Consider the following 24849-nt stretch of genomic DNA (forward strand, 5'->3'; position numbering starts at 1 on the left):
AATAAGATGAACACCAATACTGGCCCTGGCCCTGACGGGATGGAAGCTAAATTTGTTAAAATGGCCGCCCATATCTTAATTTATCCTCTGGCAGAGCTCTTCAACCTCTCTCTCTCCTCAAAGTCACTGCCATCAGTCTGGAAAAGCGCCAGAGTAACACCAGTGTTTAAAGGAGGTGATTCAGCAGATGTCAATAATTATAGACCTATTTCCATTATCTGCACCGTACAAAAAATCTTTGAAAAATTAATTTTTACTCAACTATCTTCCTTTGTCAATGAACATAACATCTTGTCCCAAAGTCAATCGGGATTCAGAAATAATCACTCAACTACAACAGCATTACTTGATCTTACCAATAATATTTATACAGCCTTTGATAATACACAGCTCACTGGTGCAATATTTCTAGATTTCACAAAAGCATTTGACACTGTTGATCATTATTTACTTCTGGACAAGCTTTACTCAATTGGCCTCTCCAGAGATGCAGTACTTTGGTTCAATGCGTACCTACACGGAAGAAGACAATTTGTTACCATTCAGGGTAAGTCCTCAGATACAGTCACAGTGAGTAAAGGGGTGCCCCAGGGGTCCTCACTGGGCCCATTATTATTCTCAATATATATTAATGATCTATCTAAAGTTATTAAAAAGTCAAAAATTCACTTATATGCTGATGACACAATAATTTATAGTTCGCATATGAATAAATGTTACATTGAAGAATCACTTCAGTTTGACTTTAACAATGTTCAATCTTGGTGTTTTCAACATAATTTGATACTTAACAAGAAGAAGTCCTACAGTTTGCTTTTTAAGAATCGTCTCTCTTCCCTGCAGAGCCTCAATATACACTACTCAAATGGAAACCTGATTGAAAACACTGATGAATTTAAATATTTAGGACTATGGCTTGACCAAGAACTAACCTATAAAAAACATATTGAATATGTAACTAATAAAGTAAATGCTTGTCTTGGTCAACTATATAGATCTATCAATTGTTTTACCCTCGACATCAGGAAAAGAATAGCTCAGCAACTCATACTACCAATAATCGACTATGGAGACATTGTTTACCAAAACACTACAGATAATGTTCTTAAACCACTGACAACACTCACAAACTTGCTCTGCAGATTTGTGCTTCGATGTAATTATTTGACTCATCACTGTTCTATGTATAACACACTTGACTGGCTACAACCCAAAGACAGAAGACGCTCCACTGGATTATTCTAGTTTATAAATGTATCCGATATGATTATCCCACATATTTAAAACAGCATCTGGTTCTTTTTCCGTCATCATATGCACTTAGAGATCTGGACCAACCGTTCTATCGAGTGCCACATGTAAAAAAGGAGGCCGGCAGGAGAGCCTTTCGTTATAAAGCCCCATCTGACTGGAATCATTTATCAATAGAACTCAGATCAACGACATCTTTACATATATTCAAAACATCCTTGTACAATCATCTAAAATGTCAATGTTATTAGCATTTTTCCTAATGTCCAATTTCTTTTCTATTATCCCTCTTCTTATGTTAATTTATTTTCTCTTTATAGAGATATTGTTTTGTATTGAAAGTGAGGGCATTGGTGGGGTGGGCGGGGATGGGAACAAGACATGAGACCTTGTGATGTTATGTGGTTATGTGTATGTGACTGTTGTACGTATGTGACAATACTTGCTATGTTTTGTTCTGTTACTTTGTGTTCAGGACCCCCTTGAAAAAGAGATGGTTCATCTCAACGGGGCCATCCTTGAAATAAATGAGATATTCCTATGGCTCCAAACAGGGGTGAAGTTAGAAGCGACCAGGCTCTTCCACGGGCACAAAGACCAGACAGGTACGGATCAACTCGTCTAAGCTCAGGTAAGAACAGATCTCAGTGTGGAAGAACGGTGAACTATTCCTTTAAATGTCTTTATTTGAACACTATGTTGTTGCAAATGCAGTACAGTAGATGCGGTAAGCCTGCCAATAACCTTAAAGAAGAAGAACAGCAGCTGTTGCTGATGTCACTTCCCCATAAGGATCAGGAGCCTTTGAGGTGAACCAACCTGTGTCTGATTTTCACCGCGTTGTCTCTCAGCCTGAGGAAGTTGAGGGAGGTTCGTTTTAAGGCTGTGAATGAGCTTTTCTGCCTTTATCAGGCCCAGTCAGGAACCAGTCACCCAGTCACTCTCTCATTCACACACCGGAGGGGAGGGTGAAGTGTCTTCACCCTAACCCCTCTTGCACAACGACAGTGTGCATTTGCAGGAGCTGGGATTCTAACCCACGACCATCCGATCCCGGGACGACCCGCTCTACCACCTGCACCACCGTCGCCCTGGGAAGTCTCACCCCGGGAAGTCTCCATCACTTAATGATCCAGAGATATTGGCCTTTAATCAATATATATCGGCCGATATTGTAAAAGACCCATATATAGGCCCAATATCGGCCAGCCGATATATCGGTCAACCAGAGGTGGGCAGTCACATCTACTCAAGTATATGAGCTTGAGTAACTTTTTTAGTTTGATCATATGGGACTCTTTACTTCACCTGAGTAAAATTATAATGAAGTATCTGTGTCTTACTCGAGTAAAAATAATTGTTGCTTTTTTCCCTGTGAGTAAATATTTAAGCTGCTTCATTTTGATTTATAAAGTAGATGCTCCTTGTTCTTCAGAATAATTCAGTTTTTCAGTATTTTCGGCCATTTTCTGGGAATGTTCTTTGTGAATCTCATGAGTTCCACAAACCCTCACCTCCCATGAGCTTCTTCCTGAGCTTCTGGCTTTTGTTCGAGTCTCTTTGCAGAATTTCCTGCTCCTCTCTGGTGCACACCTGAGAAACACAAACATGATCAAATCCTCCTCTGCACAGTGCACAGAGAAGTTCACCGTGGGCTGGATCTGGACTAAACGTATAAGTAAACATTCTGAAAACATGTGTAACAGTGGCTTCTTCATATTGAACATGTGATACACAGAGTGGCCAGTAGGTGATGCTCTGACCAGGCTTCCGCAGAACAGACAGGGCCCGGAGCCCTCCTGCTCACACGCGATGCGACCGCAGCTGGTGCAGTTGTTGATGAGCTTGTGCTTTTGAGCAAGGCAGTCGCAGGCGTGTCTCCCGGGCAGCAGGACGGCCAGCTTGTCCTGGCCTTCCTGAGCGTAAAGGTTCACAAACTTGTTCTTCTTCTTGGTGGAGCTGTCGCGGTCTTGGCTCTGGAAGAGAGGAGGGGGTCATGAAAGAATCCAACGAGAATCAGAAAAGTGTGAGTGACTTTACAGGAGGAGCGTAAAACAGTTCACACTTTAATCTCACTTTTCAGGAAGTTTATTTGTCACATTAAAGGCAAACACACGGGCTGCTGTTTCACACGACCCGTTTTCAACCACAAAACGCATGAAAAAGAGAAAGAACATTGGTATTATTACGCCTTACAATATAGTTCCCCCTTTTATAGCAGATATCTGTATGTGCTGACTTTATTCGACATCTCCATGGAGACGAACTGGAGACGAACCCGTCCCGGTGAAGTTACAGGTCATGTCTAAGAGGACGTGAGCCGCTCACAGCAAAATCACACCTTTGTTTAAACTTTTATGAGGTAATTTTCAATGATGAAAATATCCGTCAGAAAATAAATTCTTGTACTTAAATTTTATTTATTAGGTAAATTCTACGCGGTGTAGCTTTAAAAAATCCACATTGTTTAATTTTGTGTAACGAGACTTTATCGTGTAACACTTCACATAACCATATATAAATAGGGGAAAGGTGGAAGAGCTCGGTAGCTTCTATCTTCACCTGGTTTGAGCTACATGTATGAGTATGAGTATGAGTATGAGTATGAGCATGGAGTGAATGTGTCTCATGTAAAGCGCTTTGTGACTATGTCTGTGAAAGGCTCTGTATAAATAAAGATCTTCTTCTATAGTGGAGAGGAGTAGAGGCTAAATGCTAACACCGTCTGTGCTGTGTTTACATGACCGAGGACACGCGTGAAGACCAGACAGGTCCACATGAACTCGTCTAAGCTCTGGCAAGAACATATCTCAGTCTGGAAAAACGCTGGCCTGTTTCTTTAACTTAACCAAGGCACGTAGAATGAAACCGTTATAACAGCTATAACATAGAGTACTGTGGTGCTACAAATATCATGAAGAATAGTCTGGATTGTTGGCGCTCTACAGCTGAATCCCAAAAACAGCGCGGCCTCAGTGTGTTAAAGGAACAGGCCACCGTTTTTACATACTGAGATATGTTCTTACCTAACCTTAGTCGAGTTAATATATCCCCGTCTGGTCAGAGATCGAACCCGGCTGTGCTGAACTCACCCTGGCCTGATCGATGGGAGTCTTGACCGTCTCCGGCTCGGGCTCCGCTTGGCTGATCGACAGCACCTCTTTGTTCCGACCTTTGCGCTTGGATTTCTTCTGAGACTCTCTGGAAGCGTCCGCAGACTCTGAAAGACCAGTGACGTGTTTACAGTCTGCTACAGCATTAGAAGAGTAAGAAGAGAAGCATTACCTGCAGAGACGAGAGGCTCCTTCAGCACGAACAGCCCCGCCGGGTCCAGGGTCGGCCTCTGAGTCTGAGTCCTCTCCCACTTCTTCAGAAGCTCGTCGATGAAGTGCTTCTTTCTCCCGTCTGTTCCCTGCAGCAGGTCTCCCACGTATTCCTCCAGCTCCTCGCGGTTCTCAATGGTCAAAATATACCTTAACACAATACGACCAACATTTAGAACTTATTTGGACCCGTGAATGTGAAGCTGCGACTCTGGTAAAGTAAAGACTAAATTATACATGGAATCAATTAGAAAGAGGCTGTTTTTTGGTGAAATGAATCCAGGTTAACAATCATGACCTTGGAATTATTTCAGATCATGAAAAGACAAAAACACCTGTCAAAAAAAGTTGCATTTTTGAACCCAAAAATACTCATAAATCTGAGTACAGTTGATCATTTTCTAAATAAACCGGCAGCGCCCGCGAGATAAGGGCTGTTTTGAGTAAACACTTCAGGGGGACGCGAGACGACGGAGGTTGGAAACCACTGGTCTCGTGCAAAACTTTTGGTTCTAAGATGATTTTGAAAAATGCCTCCTGGAACCGCCACCTTAAAGGAACAGGCCGTTTTTCCACACTGAGATATGTTCTTACCTGAGCTGTGACGAGTTCTTTAGGACCTGTCTGATCTTCAGTCACGTAAACACAGCGCAGACGGCGTTAGCATTTAGCATCCGTGCAGTAAAGTGAAGATTACTGCGTGGATTTCGAACTACTCCTGGTATTATTACGCCTTACAATATAGTCCCCCCTTTTATCCGCTTAGAAAATCCACATTGTTTAATTGTGTGTAATTATACTTTGTAGTGGAACACTTCACGTAACCATATTTAAATAGGGAAAACGTGGAAGAGCTTGGTAGCTTCTATCTTGACCTGTTTTGGAGCTATAGAGGAGAGAGGGAGAGGCTAAATGCTAACGCCGTCTGCGCTGTGTTTACGTGACTGAAGATCAGACAGGTCCTAAAGAACTCGTCACAGCTCAGGTAAGAACATATCTCAGTGTGGAAAAACGCTGGCCTGTTCCTTTAACGTGGTGGAGGGTTTGAGCTGAATGATCCTGGAGCTCTGTTGTCGGGGCTTCGTGCCCCTGTAGGGTCTCCCAGAGCAAACAGGTCCTATAGGTGACGGGTCAGACAAAGAGCGGTTCAGAAGCTCCTTATGAGAGACCAACAGGCCCGGTTCATCGTGAGGCCGTCCTTCTGTGGACCCACCACCTGCAGGAGGCGCCATAGGGGCTGGTGCAGCTCCCACAACTGCCCCCACGACCCGGCAACGGACAAGTGGAAGAAAATGGATGGATGGCCTGAAAATACTAGTCTCGCCAACCAGACTCCGCTTCTTTACAGAAGAGGGTCTGGCAACACTCGCGCTTTCAAAGGAAGTGACGCAGCGATTATGGAGCCGACCGACCAATCAGAGCAGCTCCTGAACGGGCGTCACGTTGTTGCGCCTTTGATTTGTAGTTTTTCAACACGAGCGACCACTTCCCGTAATGCTCGGTTTGCTTGTGTTCTTAAGTTTTTCATACATAAACGACAGAAGTCATTTACTGACCTCTGTGTGGCAGGAGCGCCATTGTTAATGTCCCAATGACACAACTTTCTTGTGGCTGTTTCTGTCGTCACATCCGCTATGTTCTCATTGGCTGCTGCGGTTCGGTCGTCCTACATTAGTCCCGCCTCCAGCAGTAGCTTTTCCACGACAGGGTCGCCAGACTAGTCTCCTGTTTATTCATTAATAAACATCGGAGATTAGTCTGGATGCCAGGATATGAAAATACAGTTCCTTGAAAAATTTGAGCTATATCGATATTCAACCTAAATATATCTAGTAAATATACCTAAATATATTATTAAAAAAAGCCTCGTTACAGAAGCTCAAAGTCGTATATAATGATGCTTTTAGGTCCAGTAGTGCCAGTGCTGCTCTGCCAGGCTCGTGTCAACAGCTTTCAGGCACTAATGACAACTTTCTATTTTAAATTCATTTGTCGCCTCAACGACTCTGTGAGCTCTTTGGTGGCTCTGGTGAAGCCCAGGTCTTTGGTACCAGTGTCCTGTATGGAAACACTGGTATAGCTGTCTTTAATAATTTTGTATGTATTGTTCATGTGAGTCTTGTCTGTATCTTTTAATACCATGGACCTAGAGCTTCAATAAAGAATGATGAAAGAAATGAAAGATATGGGGATATGACACTTGGTCCATATCGCCCCCAGCCCTGAGTGACATCAAGAAATCTGTCCACATGAGGCAAAGAGAGAGATGTCATCACTCACAAAATGAGATGATTTACTTAAAAACCTGAAAATGATGTACTTAAGTAACATTTTTAAGTAACAGTACTTTTGCAAATAGTTTATTCATAGAGTGCTTTTTACTTCAGGAGCAAATTGTATTACATGTTTCAGTCCCAAGCTTTAATAAAAGTGTGGTTTAAACTTCAGAGGAGTCTGTTTTAGACTTTAGACCTGAATCATTTACAAACAAAACTAAATTATGAAGAATCCTAAAGCAATGAACAAATACAACAAACACAGCGGGGCATTAGGATATAATAACAGAATATAAACGTGATTGTGAAGCTGCTCTGAACGTGCCTGACAGGTGACGTCAGTCCGTTAGCCGTTAGCATGATATATATATGAATATCCTGCACTTTTCTTACTTGACAATGTCCTCACAGGCCTCGATCCCGAACCTGTGGTGGAGCTGATCCACACACCACCCGAACAGCGCCTCCGACATGTTCCAGCCCGGATTCAAGCTGCTTTTCAGGCACAAAAACCGGCGTCGTGTCGGTCCACAGCGAGAACAGGCGTGTTTCCAGACGAGCGCATAACAAAGCGACACCGGTGCGCTCTTCAAATAGGACCCGCGAGGAACAGCGCGCGCACGTCAATGGTTCCGCTACGTTTATTACTGCGCTAAATAATAAACTGTGAGATGTTGTACTGTTATATGTTATACTATGTTATAATTTTTTTTATTTTATCATAGTTTTTCCGCTGAATAGACTCTAGACTCAAATGTAACAGCGCAAACCCTCCACTAAGGGGCGCCTCTGCACTCGTGAGGATTGTGGCTGTTTCTATGGACATGTTTTTAATGGTTTATCATTTTCAAATTGTGCATCTGTTACTTCTGTTTCTGTTGCAACAAACAAACGTAATTAACTTTTCCTCATTCCGACTGTGGACGTGTTTAACCTCTTAGTCCCCACCTGAACCGAGCAAACAAGGGACGGAAATGTGAAGAAAAAAGTCACAGAAACGGGACAAAAATGTGATGACAAAAGCCACAGAAAAGTGATAAAAATGTGATGGAAAAAGTGACAAAAAAGTGATTTAAAAAAGCCACAGAAGAGTAGCAAAAAAAGTGACAAAAGTGTGATGTAAAAGTGACAAAAAAGAGACAAAGACGAGACATCAAAGCTACAGAACACTAGTCAAAAAAGTGACAAAAAAGCCACAAGAAGCTACAAAAAGTGACAAAAGCGTGATGTAAAAGTGACAACAAAGCCACAGAAAATCTACTAAAAAGTGACTAAAACTAGTGGAAAAAGTGACCAAAAAAAGCCACAAGAAGCTACGAAAAGTGACAAAAATGAGATGAAAAAATGACCAAAAAAAGAGACAAAATCGAGGCAACAGAGCCACAGAAAGCTACAAAAAAGTGTCCAAAAATTAGATGAAAAAGTGACAAAAAAGTGACAAAAAAGTTATTTAAAAAAGCCACAGAAGAGCAGCAAAAAAAGTGACAAAAAAGAGACAAAAATGAGACCTCAAAGCTACAAAAAATCAACTAAAAAGTGACAAAAACCAGAGAAAAATGTGACAAAAAAGCCACAGAAAGTGACACAAATGTGATGAAAAAAGTGACAAAAAAACAAGGCAACAAAGCCACAGAAAGCTATAAAAAAGTGACAAAAATGTGATGAAAAAGTGACAAAAAAACCACAGAAAATCAACTAATAAGTGAGTAAAACTAGTCAAAAAAACAGTGACAAAAAGCCACAAGAAGCTATGAAAAGTGACAAAAATGAGATGAAAAAGTGACCAAAAAAAGTGACAAAAAAACAAGGCAACAAAGCCACAGAAAGCTACAAAAAAGTAACAAAAATACGATGAAAAAGTGACAAAAAAGCCACAGAAAAGCAACTAAAAATAATGTGACGAAATCGAGGACGACACGGCAACAAACCGGGTGAAGCTGAAGTGGAGAAGCTGCTCTGGGTTCAGGTGGGGGTGAAGAGGTTAAGACATTGATTCATAAACCTGCGTGTGAGGCTTTGCTGCACTTGGACCATTTCCCCTGGGGCGACGAGTCTGAGAAATACTTAATTAAATATTGAATTAACATCAGAGACTTTTACAAACAGTTCTACCTCTTAACATTGTGCGGGAGAGAAAACATTACAAATTCCCATTTTTATCCTACTTTTAAAATCACAGAGAAAGAAAACACAACTCCCTTTTGAGGTTTCATAGAGAAAATACATTTATTTGAGAAAGAAAAAAAAGCTGTGATACTGTCGCCTACAAGAGACACAGAGAACAACAATGTTACAAGAAAATCAGAGACACACAGGCCTAATATTATCGCAGTACAAAACATAACGTGGATAATGAGGTCGTTAATAATGGTAAAGGCACACTCACATTTCAGCTACAAATGGATTAATATTCTTGTTATAATAATATTCCGTTATACTAACTCTCATCGTACGACATAGATGACTCTATATGTGTTAATATACGTTGGTTATTATTGTATCAGCACATTCTGGTTATATTCTTTATTACCTCAGAGTGTATTATAACAACAGGAGGAAACAGAAAAGGACTGACGGAGCCGTGGGAAGATGTTTTAGTGAGGGGGCGCTGAGGGACAACATTTACCCCCAAAATACTTTTTCTGTGCATAAATCCTATTTATTAACCTCTTAACTCCCGCCTGAACCGAGAGCATTTTCTCCAGTTTAGCTTTACCCAAATCCTGTAGGCCAGAGTTACGCCTCATTTGAAAGACCGACAAAACTAAATGGATCTTTTTCCTCACGTCAGATTTTTTTTCATCACTTTTTTTGTTGGGCAGTCGACTCATTTTTGTCAGATTTTCGTGACTTTTTTGTCACTTTTTCGTCAAATTATTCGCATTTTTTTGTCAAATTCTTATCACTTTTTCATCAATTTTTTCCTCAATTTTTCGTCCTTTTTTTTCTCACTTTTTCGTCAATTTTTTGTCAAATTTTGTGTCAATTTTTTGTCACTTTTTCGTCCATTTTTTCTCCCTTTTTTGTCAATTTTTGTCAATTTTTTGTATTTTTTTGTCACTTTTTTGTCCATTTTTTCTCAATTTTTCATCAATTTTTTCTCACTTTTTCGTCAATTTTTTGTCAAATTTTGTGTCAATTTTTTCTCACTTTTTTGTCAATTTTTGTCAATTTTTTGTATTTTTTTTGTCACATTTTCATAAAATTTTTCTCACTTTTTTGTACATTTTTTGTCACTTTTTCGTCACTGTTTTCTCACTTTCTTCACATTTCCATCCTTGTTTTCGTCTCAGTTTTGTCGCTATTTTCACACCTTTTTTCCAGAAGCTTTTGGATTGGGGTAAAGCCAAACTGGAGAAAATGTGCTCGGTTCAGGCGGGAGTTAAGGTGTTAACATTGCCTGCAGTTCACAAACCATCCACCAGGGGGTGCTGCAGCGCCCTCAGCACCCTGGGTTCCCACGGCCTTGAGGACTGGACATTACTGGACGTGTGAACTCTCATCTGGATAATCAAAAAAGCGTCAGAAAAACGGATTTCCTACAACGATGGTAAATGCATCACAAAACCGGCCTCACTTTGTATCAAACCTGCTGCTCCTGTAGTTCAGGCGTCTCTACAAACATGTGGGGGGATTCGTGTATTCGTTCGTAAAGTGGGAACCGTGAACTGAACTCGTAACGGTTTGTGAAGGCTGGATTATGCATCAAATGCGGTCGACTGGACTGGGTAAATCCAGTTTAGAGGCTTCAAAATGGCAGCCCCCCCCAGTCATGAACAGAGTCATGTTTATGGAAAGCTGCGGTCGACTTCCTGTGAGCTCATAACCATTTCCTGTCCCCACTTTTAAAGAAAACAATGAAAGTTTAAAAGAAATGTAAATGAAACTTAAACTGATTGATCCTCTATATAAGAGTATAGGCCTTTAGAATGCTGCGATGTCACCTGCAACCCAGCCATAGGAGCAGTTTGAAGGGGCGGGGCCTAACGCGCACAGACTGTCAGTGAAATAAACCAATTAGCGATTAGCGATTAGCGGACGTGACGAGAGCCGTAGAACAATTCACAAAATAAGTGAATAGAAACTCACGCTGAGGCTAAATGGTCTCGACTTCATCCATGATTCGTTTTGGCTAATGCTAATGCTAATGCTAATGCTAATGTAAATAACAACATGGCGGCGCCGCGAGTCATGTAACCTTGTCATTTCTCACAGACTCCCCTTCTTTCCCGCAGTAAAGAAGTGGGTGTGGTTTATCAGGCTCGAGGTGAGTGCTTTGAAAGGTGACCACTAGAGGGCGCTACATCATTGGCTCATGTTCACCTTGTGCTGTGGCTCAATCAAAACATTACCTCATCTCATCACACAACCAAACCTCCACCTGCATCCGCTCTCTGCTGCCACCTCTTGGTGAGGCCGAGCTGAGGGGAAGAAAACCTTTAATCACTATTTTCACTCTCGTTTTCTGGCGGATTTGAAACATATTTATCGTATGTGGCATGAAGCTAACGTTGGCTTCCTCGTTAGCTTTGTCTGTTTGTTTTTTTGTATTTATGGGCTGTTGAACCACTTTGCTCCTCTCTATGTCTCTGTATCTTTACTTAGTAGAAAAATATATTCATAATTCAGCATTTGTTAAAGTAATGTTGGAGAAATGGGAGAAAGTTCAGTTTTTTCTCTGTTTTAGCTCTGGCTGCTTCAAACATGAACATGGGAAATATCCAAAGAAGCCTCGTGTCATAGAAGGGGCTTCGCCGAGGGGGAAACAGAATCTTTAGGGAAACACAACTTTTCACTCTTTTTAGCCAACTTATTTACCAAATACACATAAAGTCCAGTGTAAATCGGGCCCATACAGATGTTTATTCACAGCAGATTGTTCAGGAGAAGCGCTCGCTAGCATTAACATTAGCACGATGCTAACATGTAGCATCATGTTCGCATGACCGTTATTTATGTATTTATGGGCTGTCGAACCACTTTGCTCCTCCCCATGTCTTTATATCTTTATTTAGTAGAAACTATATTCATAATTCAGCGTTTGTTAAAGTAGTTTTTGAATAATTAGAGAAAGTTTAGATTTTTCTCCCAATTGTTTTCCCCCTTAACTGTCTTCAAACATAACCATATATGGGCGATTTCTGAGAGGCCGTCTGTATCTATGGGTTGCATTCATGTTATATATATATATATATATATTGATAATCTCAGATGGAGGGCAGGGTCCAATGTAAAAACTCAATAAGAGAGAAAAGGTTTTTGAAAGAAATCCCCCAAAAAGAAAATCTAAAAATGTTGAAGCTGATCAGTATTTGGCTGTGATTCGATTCACAGTTGCCATAGTTACCACCACGGATTTTTTTCCTTTTTGCAGCTGGACGGACCTTAATATTGTCATCTTTAGCTGACACAAAATCGCACATGGTCGTTTCACCGTCGAGAGTTCCTTCCGCTGAACACGTGACGTCACTCCCGACACGTGAGGAGAAAGACGGAAACCCTGACGCTAACGCTAACGCTCAGCGAGAACAGTAGCTTTAATCTGATCACCGCCATGATGTCTTTAAACATACTGACCCCCCCACGGGAACAAAACGAGGACAGGAAACACTTACTAGCACAGGACGCTAGCACAGGACGCTAGCACAGGACGCTAGCTCAGGACCAGCACGTCGCCTAATTACTGAAAACGTCTTTGGAAATGGCCTCCACGAAGTTGGGCGCGGACATGAGGATGCCGATGGTGCAGAGGATGGTGAAGAGCGAGAAGGCCATGAGGCAGAGGCGGTCGATCACGCAGGCGGCGAACTTCCACTCGTTACAGACCGTCTCCTCCTGGTCCTGGTCCCGGAAGCGCGTGGCGATGTAGCGCACCTCGTCCAGGATCCTGCCCAGGTCGGGCTCCGCGCCGCCCGCCGGGTAGCCGTGAGCGCCGGGCATGAGCAGCTCCTCCTCCCCCGTACGCAGGAGCCTGGGGGGGGAGAACAGTTACAGAAGGTTAGTGCTAGATGTTCTGCTCCGGAGGGACGGTCTGCTGTGAAAACGTGAGATATCATGACACAAATTAAGGTTAGGGCCAGGGAAATGGTTTAACCTCTTAACTCCCGCCTGAACCGAGAGGATCTTTTTCCTCACTTTTTAATCACTTTTTTGTCATTTTTTGTCACATTTTTTCACATTTTTTGTCATTTTTTCGTCAATTTTTCGTCAATTTTTCGTCAATTTTTTGTCACATTTTTTGTCACATTTTTGACATTTTTTTGTCATTTTTTATCAATTTTTTGTAATTTTTTTGTCACATTTTGTCATTTTTTCGTCATTTTTTTTGTCAATTTCTTGTGACATTTTGTGACATTTTTGCTACTTTTTCATAAATTTTTCGTCACTTTTTTGTCAATGTTTTGTCACTTTTTTGTCACATTTCCATCATTGTTTTATTGCTATTTTCACAGCTTTTTTCCAGAAGCTTTTGGACTGGGGTAAAGCCAAACTGGAGAAAATGTGCTCGGTTCAGGTGGGAGTTAAGGGGTTAACTTTAAGGATTAGGGTTAGGATTAGGATTATTAGACAAACCAACTCATAGATCTATACAAACTCACAGCAGACCGTCCCTCCGGAGCATACGATCTAGCACTAACCGTTACAGAAACGTGTGCGAATGAAACAAAACACCCCCCAGGTCTGAGCTCGATAAGGCTCTCGTCCCGCCTACCTGCCGCACAGGACCCCAGAGTCCGGGGAGGTGGCGCTCGGGGTGGAGTGGGGGTTGCTGTCCAGGCCCCGGACGCTGACGTAGAGCATGTTGCTGGTGTTGGTGGGGGGGCCGGCGGTGCCGTTGGGGGGCAGGTCCATGCTGCTCAGGCTGCTCCTCAGGCCTTTGTCCGGGCAGGCCGGGCGCACCTTGTCCTCCCCGGGACGCTTCATACGGAGGAACCAGGCGCACCAGTTCAACAGGAACACGCGGGTCTGTGGGGGAAACGTGTCTTAAAGGGGGGGGGTTTATGCAAAAGCTTTCCATCATGTTATTCTGTCACTCCCTCATTAAAAACATGGCTGAAGTGTTGCCTTGGCACATTCATGTATTTGTGAGTAATCTGTAAAAACTCTGAGGGCGGCCATTTTAGGGATAGGTTTTTGTCACATTTTTGTAGAATTTTTGTCATTTTTTTGTTGAATTTTTGTTGAATTTTTGTTGAATTTTTGTTGAATTTTTGTTGAATTTTTGTTGAATTTTTGTTGAATTTTTGTCATTTTTTTGTTGAATTTTTGTCACATTTTTGTTAAATTTTTGTCATTTTTTTGTTGAGTTTTTGACATTTTTTTGTTGAGTTTTTGACATTTTTTGTTGATTTTTTGTAATTTTTTGTTGAGTTTTTGACATTTTTTTGTTAAATTTTTGTCATTTTTTTGTTGATTTTTTGTAATTTTTTGTTGAATTTTTGTCATTTTTTTGTTGAGTTTTTGACATTTTTTTGTTGAATTTTTGTCACATTTTTGTTGAATTTTTGTCATTTTTTTGTTGATTTTTTGTAATTTTTTGTTAAATTTTTGTAATTTTTTGTTGAATTTTTGTCACATTTTTGTTGAATTTTTGTCATTTTTTGTTGAGTTTCTGTCATTTTTTTGTTGAATTTTTGTCACTTTTTAGTTTAATTTTTGGCTGATGGCGGCCATTTTAGGGATAGGTTTGCCTGAGTCCTCCTAGGAACGCCCCCACCTCCTGGAGACGCCTCCGAGCTTTGGTCACCAGCCGAGTAACCAACCACTGCTCCTCAGCAGAACCCCCTCCCCACTGATGCCACAGACAGCGTGTGGAGGGGGCGTGTCTAAAGGCTCAGAGGTTCTTAAAGAGACAGAGGCCTATTTCAAGACATTCACTACAGCCATTTTGAGAGAGACATTTTATACAAGGCAGTTATTCTAATTTACTGCATTTACAGACCAGCAGAAGGTTTGTCATCATTGTAGTGTGATATAGACTGGTGCTGTGGGACTGACAAAAGCAGAACACCCCCTCTTTAAAGCAGAACACCCCCTCTTTAAAGCAGAACACCCCCTCTTTAAAGCAGAACACCCCCTCTTTAAAGCAGAACACGCCCTCTTTAAAGCAGAACACCCCCTCTTTAAAGCAGAACACCCCCTCTTTAAAGCAGAACACCCCCTCTTTAAAGCAGAACACCCCCTCTTTAAAGCAGAACACCCCCTCTTTAAAGCAGAACACCCCCTCTTTAAAGCAGTATTAAGTAACTCATACCCCTAGAGGCCATAAGCGCAACTGCAGGTGACAGAAAAGACAAAGGGACAGAGGGATATTGTTCATCCAGTTACACAATGGAGATTTTTTTCACTCAAACTCGGCTGTAAATACTGATTAAGTGGCGCTAGCAGGGGCGTCGGACTGGGGGGGTAAAGGGTACTGAGTACCCAGGGCCCAAGGCGGGGAGGGGCCCTCCAAAGTCTGTTTATATATGTATATGTAAATGCATTGTGACATTTTTATACTATTTATGTTTGAATGAAAGGGGCCCTGTATAAAAATAAATGACGTTCTAGACAAAGTTTGCCTCTAAAAACAATGATTTATTCTATATCAGGGCCCTGCCACCCCCTAAAAAAGTACAAATGGTACGACCCACATGTGCTGTGGCGTCTGCGGTAGCTAGTTGAGTTGTGTGACAGACAGTGGCAGAGGCGGGAGCTAGAAAGCAGGCCGGCGGTAGGCAGGCAGAAAAAGTAATGTCTTTCCCAAAGAAAGGAAAATCAGGTTTTCAAAAACGAAAAGAAAGGCAGGAGAGGGAGAGAAAGTTAAATGAGGGAAAGCAATTGCTTACTCAGTTCTTCGACAATAGAGGTGAGCTTAAAACATATAGGTATCGTATATAGGCTATTATCAACATCAGGAGAAAAGCAAACATTTATTTCTGTAATCTAATCTAAATATGTGTAGCTCACGGAGAGCAAACAGCGTGCCGTTTATGTGGTCAATAACGTGATCCAAAGTGAGAGACACACACGGAGGAGCTGTAAAATGAAAGGGAGCTCACTTGGCTGCTGTCCTCTTCTTCAAAGACAGGCACCAAACCGTTGTTTACATGTATGGCCCCATAATCTGTTAGTGGGTCTTGCAGTCATAAGAAGAGTACAGTGTTCCCTCGTTTATCGCGGGGGTTACATTCTAAAAACAACCCGCGATAAACGAAATCTGCGAAGTAGTCAGCTTTATGCTCATATATTTTTAAGTCTGTAAAACCCCTTCCCACACACTTTATACACTTCTCACTCATTCACACACGGGTTCTCCTTATGCCTGGTGTCACTGTGTGTTTAGTTTGTCCAATAAGATTTTTAGATTCACATCACAGCCGTGGGGATGGAAACATCGTGAGCTGCTCTTGTCTCCGCTGTGCATTTGTTCAAACTAAGAAACAATCGCTACTACGACCAAAGTTTTCTTATATCCGTTTCAGCTTCAGAAGGCGAGTTTTTAGCTGAGGCGAACGCCACATGCCGGCGGTGTTTATTTTCGCGGAAAAGTGCACAGAAAGTAAACGCGGAGCCGAAGTTTTTTTTTTCTTTTTTTTTTTTACGCGGAGTCGAAGTTGGACCCGCTCATGCCCGGCCTGTGACTCTGTGGTGTGCGCTGGTGGACACAGAGATTCTCTAGCCAATCAGGACGCAGAACACAATGCGTGTATGGCGTTCATGCACTGTAAAAAAGATGCAAAATTGTACTAAAAATAAATCCGCAAAACAGCGAAAACTGATTTCATTGACTGAATTTTGCCACCAAGTCTAAATTGGTGGATAATGAGCCATAAAGATTGCTTATGGTATTGGTCCACACAACACTATTAGAATTAATATACTTTAATTAGCTATACACTGCAATAATGCACTGTAGGATCTGTTAGCAACCTTTTAAAGAAAATAAATGTCAGTTTCAGGCAGAGCAGCAGCAGGCCCCTCATCATGCCCAGATGAAGGCACTAGAGAGGGTGTGACAGTGAGGCAAGGTGAGCATTTATCTATAGCTGATTCAACAGGTTTTTTTTACGTTAGTAAGTTAGTAAGTTATGAATTAACAGGTTTCACTGTTTACACTAATACTACACCCATTTTGCCTGTATTGTGTGTCCATGTAGCAGAGGCAGAATTAGAAGAGGAGGAGAAAGAGGCTGATATAAGTGAAGAAAGGGAAAGTGATGAGGATGTTGAGAGGATTGAGGAAGAAAGACACTGAGAGACAGAGGAACACTGATGATGAGGGATTGTCAGAGGACCCAGGACTGTGGCCAGAGAAACTCACTGATAAACAGAGGAAAAAAATTGTTCAAATACTAGCCAGTGAAGGGGGTGCAAAAAGTGGCATTTGCAATATCATACCTAAAGATATGGAGGGCAAACCATTCCCAAATTATCTTCAGTATGCCAAGTCAGCTAATGGCCGTGAGAGAATCAGAAGAGATTGGCTCATATATAGTGAAAGTGCAAATGCTCTTTACTGCATCCCATGTGTTCTTTTTTCTCATGAGCAGAAAAAGCCCTCAAAAAGTGCTTTAAACAGCAAAGATGGCCTTAAAACAGCAAACATCAAATGGAAAAAAATGTATGAAAAACTTCCTGAACATGAGATACATGCCCCTCACAAAGAATGCTTTATAAAGTGGAAAAGCCTCCAGCACTCCATTTTGGCAGCATCAGGTGTGGACAGTCACATTGAGAGACAAATACTGAACGAAATAGAGAAGAATACATTGTTATTGGAGAGACTTTTGGATGTGACCATTCATTTGGCATCAAGAAATCTGGCTTTTAGAGGCAAAAACCAAGAATTAGACAATGTCCACAATGGTAATTTTCTAGGCACTCTTGAGTTGTTAGCCCATTATGACCCGCTTTTACAGGATCATTTTGAAAAAATAAAACAAAGGGAGAAAGGCTCAAGGCAAACCCATTACCTTTGTCCTGAAACTCAGAACGAGTTCATTGAATTGTGTGGCAAAAAAGTTCTTCAGACAATTTTAGCCGAAAGGGAAGATGCCATATATTACTCAGTAATCTGCGACTCCACCCCAGACATTTCTCACACCGAACAAAATGTGCTGCTTGTGAGATATGTACATCGAGACAAAGAAAGTAATGTCTGGAAGATAACTGAAAGATTCATTCAATTTAAAGATTTTTATAAAAAGACCGGAAAAGAAATTTCAGAGATGATTCAAGACATCTTGAAAGAGAGTGGCATACCAATGGAAGATTGCAGAGGACAAGGGTACGACAATGGGGCAAATATGTCGGGGAAAGTGAAAGGTGTTCAGGCTCAGATTTTGCAAGAAAATCCACTTGCCATATATAGCCCCTGTGCATCTCATACCCTGAATCTGGTGGGAGTCCATGCTGCACAATCCTGTCTTGAGATTTCCACTTTTTTTGGATGCATTAATTGTCTCTACAAACTTTTCAGTGCAAGTCCTGAGAGATGGGCAATCTTAAAAGAGAAAACTGGTCGCTCTCTTCATCGTCTCTCAGAGACTCGTTGGAGTGCTCGCATTGAGGCTGTTCGTGTTGTGGCAACTCATTTGCCTTCAGTCATTGAAGCACTGGACAGCATTATTGAAACCTGCAATCTGACCAATGAGGCAAAATATGAGGCAAATGGGCTTAAAAAATATTTCTCACAGTTTGATGCAGTTGTTCTTCTTACTGTGTGGGTGAAGGTCCTGCAGTGCATTGAGAACCGAAATCTTATTCTGCAAGCAGGAAATATTTCTTTGGATGTTGAGGCTGCAAACATCAATGCTCTAAAAGAGGAAATTCAAGCAGTTCGCAATGAATGGGACAGCCTGCTTACTGAGGCCACACTTGTAGCTCAGGCAATGGAGATCCCACCTCAGTTCAAGTGTGAAGACAAGCGAAAGAAGAGAAGAAAGCGGATGTATGATGATGAGACACAAGCGGACTCATCTGAAGAAAACACAGAACACGCATTCAAAAACAAAGTATTTTATGTGGCATTGGATTCTATTTTCAATGCCTTAACAACAAGGTTTCAGACCACAGCATCTATCTGTGACACATTTGCACCTTTTTTCAAGATGACTGAGATGACAGAAGAGCAGATGAAGGTTTCATGCCAAGCTCTAACAAAGCAATACAACAAAGACCTCACTGCCGAATTTGAAAATGAAATGCTTCATTTGAGAGCAATTCGTGGGGCCACATTTCCAAACATTCTGTCGCCATTGGAGCTGCTAAATGCAATATACAAAATGCAGCTAGAAAGCATTTTTGGGGAAGTGTGCATTGGCTTGAGAATCTTTTGCACACTCCCAGTGACTGTTGCAGGAGGGGAACGTGCTTTCAGTAAACTTAAACTTGTAAAGAATTATTTAAGATCAACAATGTCCCAAGACAGACTGAACAGGCTTGCGATACTCTCAATAGAAAGTCAGTTGGCAAGAAAACTGGACTTTAAAGACCTGATCAGCCACTTTGCAAATGCAAAGACCCGTCAGTGGGCATTTGATAAACATTGACTCTAAATTTGTACTTTGTACTACATTGGTGGTTCTCAAACAGTCCTCTGTTGTTCTAGTTTTTTGGGCTAGTCCCTGTTCATGAATACTTCACTCTTTTTTAGTGTATGTTTGGACCTGGTTGTCCTGTTGTTAACCTGGTTTAGATCTGGTGTTGTTTGAAAAAAAAAAGAAGCCTTGTTTATTGTGGTATATACAGGCTACTTAAGTTCAGTCCCTACAATAAAACATTGTCAACAATAGTATGATATTTTTGCCAATAAAAGCAAAAGATATGAATTGTATTCTAATGAAAATGGGTTATTATCAAAACACTTTGGTAAAAGTATATATATATATATATATATATATATATATATATATATATAGGGGGCCCACAAAGATTGTTTGTACCCAGGGCCCAAAATTTGGTGCTACACCCCTGGGCGCTAGCCCACAGTTAGCTTAGCCCGTTAGCCTGTTAGCTTCTTCTTCGTGATTCTATTTGTGTGTATTGGTTGCTCCGTTGTGGTTTTCTGTCCAGAGACACCAGGGGGAGATGAGAGACCCCCCCAATCCTCCCATTAACACTTGTATCACCCCCAGAGGGACGACGGGAAGGATTTATTAAGGTAAACAAATGACATAGTTCTGCTTTAAACAATATAACTTATGATCTGACTGGACAAAGCTCCAAAACACGTGAAACAAATTTCTCTTGTAGCTCTTTTTTAAAAGTAAGTCCTGTTGTTTTGAGTCTTATGACCTCCCTGGACGACTGAGAAACGACATTCTTATCACTGTGTTTATTGAGTTGTATTTATACATAGAGCGAGCCTTGGCTTTGCTGTGGGACCAGTGTTTTTGATGCATGTGTGTCACATATTTGTCAAAGAGAATATTTTTAACCTCGCAGCGAGCTGAATTCTCACGGTGCTGGATTTGAGAGTTTGCAAACACAGAAGAATCCTGGAAACTGAACTGCTCGGAGACAAGACCAAAACTGGATCCTGCAAAAACGACTCGAACGGTTCAAGCCGGCGCCGGAGAAGACTGATGTCACTGGCTCTGTGATATCTGGCTGTTGTCAAGTTAATCAATAACCAAACACACAAAATAAGCTTAACCCCTTAACTCCCGCCTGAACCGAGCACATTTTCTCCAGTTTGGCTTTACCCCAATCCAAAAGCTTCTGGAAAAAAGCTGTGAAAAAGCAACAAAACTGAGACGAAAACAATGATGGAAATGTGACAAAAAAGTGAGAAAAATTGACAAAAAATTGACAAAAAATGACAAAAATGTGATAAAAAAATGACGAAAAATTGATTAAAAAGTGGCAAAAATGTCACAAAAAATTGTCGAAAAAATAAAAAAAATGGACCAAAAAACTACAAAAAATGTGACAAAAATGTGACAAAAAATTTATTAAAAAATGACAGAAATTTGACAAAAAATGACCAAAAAATGGACCAAAAAAATACAAAATGTGACAAAAATGTGATAAAAAAAAATGTATGAAAAAATGTCAAAAATGTGACAAAAAATGACAAAAAAGTTACAATATTGAGTTGAATACCCAACAAAAAAATGATGAAATGTGATGACGTGAGGAAAAAGATCCTCTCGGTTCAGGCGGGAGTTAAGAGGTTAATGGCTTTTGGTGAAACGTGACCAAACCCGGCGCAGAAGAAGCAGAAACACAGAGGTGAGGGAGGGGGGGCTGTGAGTGTCAGAACATGATCCAGGGCGTCGTCCTTCAGCGGCTGCTCTGTCTCTGTGAGTGACGCTGTAACTCACTACATTTATCGTGTCCTTTTAGCTGTGGCTCGAGCTCTTCATCTTCCTGAAGGCCCGGGTTCCTTCAGAAACGTAAATCTCACTCACCCACTTGGGCATCTTGCTCCCGTTGGGGTCATGATGGTGATACTGCAGGACCAGGACTGTGGCGATGACAGACAGGCCCACGATGACCATGGTGGTGGCAAAGTACTGAGCTGAGAAAAGGAGAAAACAGATACTTCACATACTTCACTGTGTACTGAGTGCAGTACATGTACTCACATATTAGAGGCACAGTGTCTGAAGTGGCAGGCATGATCTCTGCCACCAGCAGCATGAAGACGGTGAGGGAGAGCAGCACGGTGATGCCTGGAACAGGAGAGGAGAATGTTCAATCATTATGTAAAGACACACAGCAGTTCGGGCTCGCGGCACCGAGAAAAACCTCCAGCCCTTTGAGAGTCTTGTTCTTCTCACCACCTGCTAATCGAGCCATAATCACCACTGTTTCACACCGAGCTGACGCACTATAGGAGCCACATACGGCATTAGTGAATGTATGTGTTAGTGTTGTGACCCTGTGTGATCACTTGATGGCGCTGTTGCCATACAGGTGTGGACTCCAGAAAGGCGCGCAGGTATGTGACGGCTTTGGCGGAGTTTGTGCAGTGGCCACTCGGGGCCGCCATCGCTGTAGTGCCTCCATAAAGCCGCTTGTCCCTCATTGGAAAGCATTGCACTTCAGACATGTAACATATTGAGTGCTGTAAAGCCTTGTTTTTCGCTCCCATGCGTTGAGTGCCACAAATGGAAAAACTCGGGGGCGCAGTGATGCATACACTGCAAAAAGTATTTAACTAGATCAGTATAAACATCTCAATTTGAGCTGTTTTGACTGGTTAAGAAGTTGTTGGTCATTTGTCCCAGATTATTTCACTTGTTCTGAGATGTTTCTGACTCGTTTCGATACATTTCGTCCTTATTTCAGGTCATTTTCTTTGCCAATGGGGAAAGAACATTGGTCTTATCTCATTGGCAATTTTACTTTCTTATTTCAAGCGAGATTTACCCTAGAACTGGTCTGAAATGTCCTCGAACAAGCAAAGCAAACTCGGTCCGATCAGGAAAAGTGTCTAAATGAGTGAAAACCGCTCAAAACAAGAAACATTTCCTCAATTCAAGTCATTTAAGCCAATTCTTTCTACTTTTTGCAGTGTAGCAAACAGCTGTAAACCCGACATTTGTCTCTCGCTCTCTGGACAAAGCAGAGCCATTTCCCGTTTACAAATCCAAACAGGTGAGATTAGGGCTGAAACTAACGATTACTTTGTAATCGATTAATCTGTGGATTATTTTCACGATTAATCAATGAATCAGTTGGCTGTGAATGGTGAAGGAAAATTGTATTTTTTTTCACATATAGCTTAAGTGGCGCTGCTTGAGGATGTGTTGATGGAGTAAAACTAAAGGGAAATGTTTGTTGGAGGCTCTATTCATGAAGTTTACAATGTACAAAACAATACAGACCCTGAAGAAAGCATTTAAGTCTGTGTGAGCCAGAAAACGATTAATCGATTACTAAAATAGTTGCTGACTATAATCGATTCGTCGTTTCAGCCCTAGGTGAGATTTTAACATTTCTCTGAGTTTGCATTTTCCTCTTCACACAACGTTAGTGTCCGTCCAGAGAGAAGAGAGAAGAGAGAAGAGAGAAGAGAGAAGAGAGGAGTTAATCAGAAAGGAGAGAGTTGCATAAAACACTATCTCAGAATCTAGAAAATCTGTGATTTTGATCAAACTCGCCTCTGTTTAGCTTAGATTTCTCAGGAACCGAGGCGCGAAGAATTAAACTGTTTTCACCTACAGAGAGCTTAGAGTCTCACCTTTCAAACGAGCCACAGCCTGTGTCCATAACTATAACAGAGAATATGCTGTGGTGCTACAAACATCATGAGAAATGGTCTGGATTGTTGCCACTCTGAAGCTAAATCCCAAAACAGCGCGGCCTCAATGTGTTAAAAACAACTTTAAATCCCGGTTTCTAATTTTTCTAAAGCTAGATGTTCCTCCTGTGATAACGCCGGGTTAGTTAGAATTAAAGGAACCAGGCTGGTTTCCGTGAGGGGGAGGGCCGGACTGGAGCTGTGTGAACTAGACTTTGGCCTCTCCCAGTGTGTTCCTATGGCTCCAAACGGGGGTGAAGTTAGAAGCGACCAAGCTCTTCCACGGGCACAAAGACCAGAAAGGTACGGATCGACTCGTCTAAGCTCAGGTAAGAACAGATCTGGAAAAACGGTGTCCTGTTCCTCACGACCCCCCCTGTTATAGACGCTGTCCGGGTGCAGGACTGTCTGGCCCCGTCTCACCTGCTCAGAACAACGTGGCCCCAGGTGTTGCCGAGAACACAAACCAGGTTCCATCTAATTTCACGCTGTCAGACAATACGTTTCCTCCATCATTGCATTACGTTGGCGTTTCGTAACAGTCGAGAGTGACCGATGAAGAAACGAGCTGCGTCTGTTTCAGCCCCGAGCTGTGGCGGAACCAAGTCCTGCTGTTTGTAATAAAATAACCTGAACACGTCTCAGGGTTCAGGCCGGGCGACGGGGATTTCTCTCTTTTTATCAACGCTGATTGTGATGAAAGTCGGTGATAAACAAAAAGCAATGAGTCAAATCTGAACAGAACCGTCAGCTGGTCTGTGTGAACGAAGTGGAAACACTCTCACTGAGACGCTTCAACATTTTGCACATCTGAGCACGTTTCCTTTGGATCAGCGTCGCTTTGAGGAGCTGACAGCGCTGAGCCTTTCTTCAACAGCCTGAACTCAACAGTCTCAGCAGGACGGTCTGACTTTAACGCTTCCACAGAGGATCCTTCTCTGGGACGTGACGTTAAAAGACTTCTGGACACCTCGGCCGCGGTGTTTCATGGTTAAAACACTTCACAAAACTCAGCATCGTGTCTTTGAATCACTGACATTAATCTCAGACGCCTGTGACGATTAGCTGTCAGGGGGAAAAACTACTGAAAAAGGACGTTCCAGGCACAATGAATACATCAGATTAAGAGAACAGCTGCTACAAAACAGGTGTTTGAAGCTGCTGTACTACAAAAAGTAAATATCAAGCATTGGCTTAAATAACTTGAATTGAGGAAATGTTTCTTGTTTTGAGCGGTTTTCACTCATTTAGACACTTTTCCTGATCGGACCGAGTTTGCTTTGCTTGTTTGAGGACATTTCAGACCAGTTCTAGGGTAAATCTCGCTTGAAATAAGAAAGTAAAATCGCCAATGAGATGAGACCAATTTTCTTTCCCCATTGGCAAAGAAAATGACCTGAAATAAGGACGAAATGTATCGAAACGAGTCAGAAACATCTCAGAACAAGTGAAATAATCTGGGACAAATGCACAACAACTTCTTAACTTTTGATCATTTTTTTGTATTTTTTTTGTCCGTTTTTTGTCATTTTTTCGTCCATTTTTTAATCAAATTTTTGTCATTTTTTTGTCAGTTTTTCGTCATTTTTTAATCATTTTTTTGTCCATTTTTTGTCATTTTTTGTGAAATTTTCATCACATTTTTGTCATTTTTTGTATTTTTTTGTCAGTTTTTCGTCAAATTTTCATCACATTTTTTGTCAGATTTTTGACATTTTTTGTATTTTTTTTTGTCAGTTTTTTGTCATTTTTTCGTCCATTT

The 24849-nt window shown here is 41.5% G+C and overlaps 2 protein-coding genes across 2 annotated transcripts in view; both read right to left on the bottom strand.

Moving 5' to 3' along the window:
- Positions 1 to 7328, bottom strand: part of LOC306961864 (activating signal cointegrator 1-like) — a 284584-nt gene extending 277256 nt beyond the window's left edge. The window contains exons 1-5 of the mRNA XM_079554797.1: positions 7244 to 7328; positions 4537 to 4724; positions 4344 to 4471; positions 3015 to 3227; positions 2766 to 2844 (exon numbers count right to left, since the gene is read on the bottom strand). Coding sequence (XP_079410923.1) covers positions 2766 to 2844; positions 3015 to 3227; positions 4344 to 4471; positions 4537 to 4724; positions 7244 to 7323 — 688 coding nt within the window. The 5' untranslated portion in view covers positions 7324 to 7328. The remainder of the gene's footprint in view (positions 1 to 2765; positions 2845 to 3014; positions 3228 to 4343; positions 4472 to 4536; positions 4725 to 7243) is intronic.
- A 5165-nt stretch (positions 7329 to 12493) lies between these two features.
- On the bottom strand, positions 12494 to 21521 carry LOC306961844 (CHRNA7-FAM7A fusion protein-like). The gene is made up of 4 exons (XM_079554774.1): positions 21427 to 21521; positions 21250 to 21359; positions 13563 to 13816; positions 12494 to 12821 (listed from the first exon to the last, which is right to left on the bottom strand). Exons 1-4 carry the CDS (start codon positions 21479 to 21481, stop codon positions 12527 to 12529), a joined length of 714 nt encoding a protein of 237 aa, XP_079410900.1. The 5' UTR covers positions 21482 to 21521; the 3' UTR covers positions 12494 to 12526.
- Between the last annotated feature and the right edge of the window lie 3328 nt (positions 21522 to 24849).

Source organism: Gobius niger (assembly GCF_951799975.1).
Source record: "Gobius niger genome assembly, chromosome: 4".
In the NCBI taxonomy this organism is placed as follows: Eukaryota; Metazoa; Chordata; class Actinopteri; order Gobiiformes; family Gobiidae; genus Gobius; species Gobius niger.

Excerpts from the sequence above, each read along its gene's own strand:
- LOC306961844 (XM_079554774.1), bottom strand. The coding sequence starts at position 21,481 with ATGCTGCTGGTGGCAGAGATCATGCCTGCCACTTCAGACACTGTGCCT. Across the intron at positions 21,360-21,426 it reads AGACACTGTGCCTCTAATAT|CTCAGTACTTTGCCACCACC; the intron begins GTGAGTACATGT and ends TCCTTTTCTCAG. Across the intron at positions 12,822-13,562 it reads TCTGGGGTCCTGTGCGGCAG|GCTCCTGCGTACGGGGGAGG; the intron begins GTAGGCGGGACG and ends CTCCCCCCCCAG.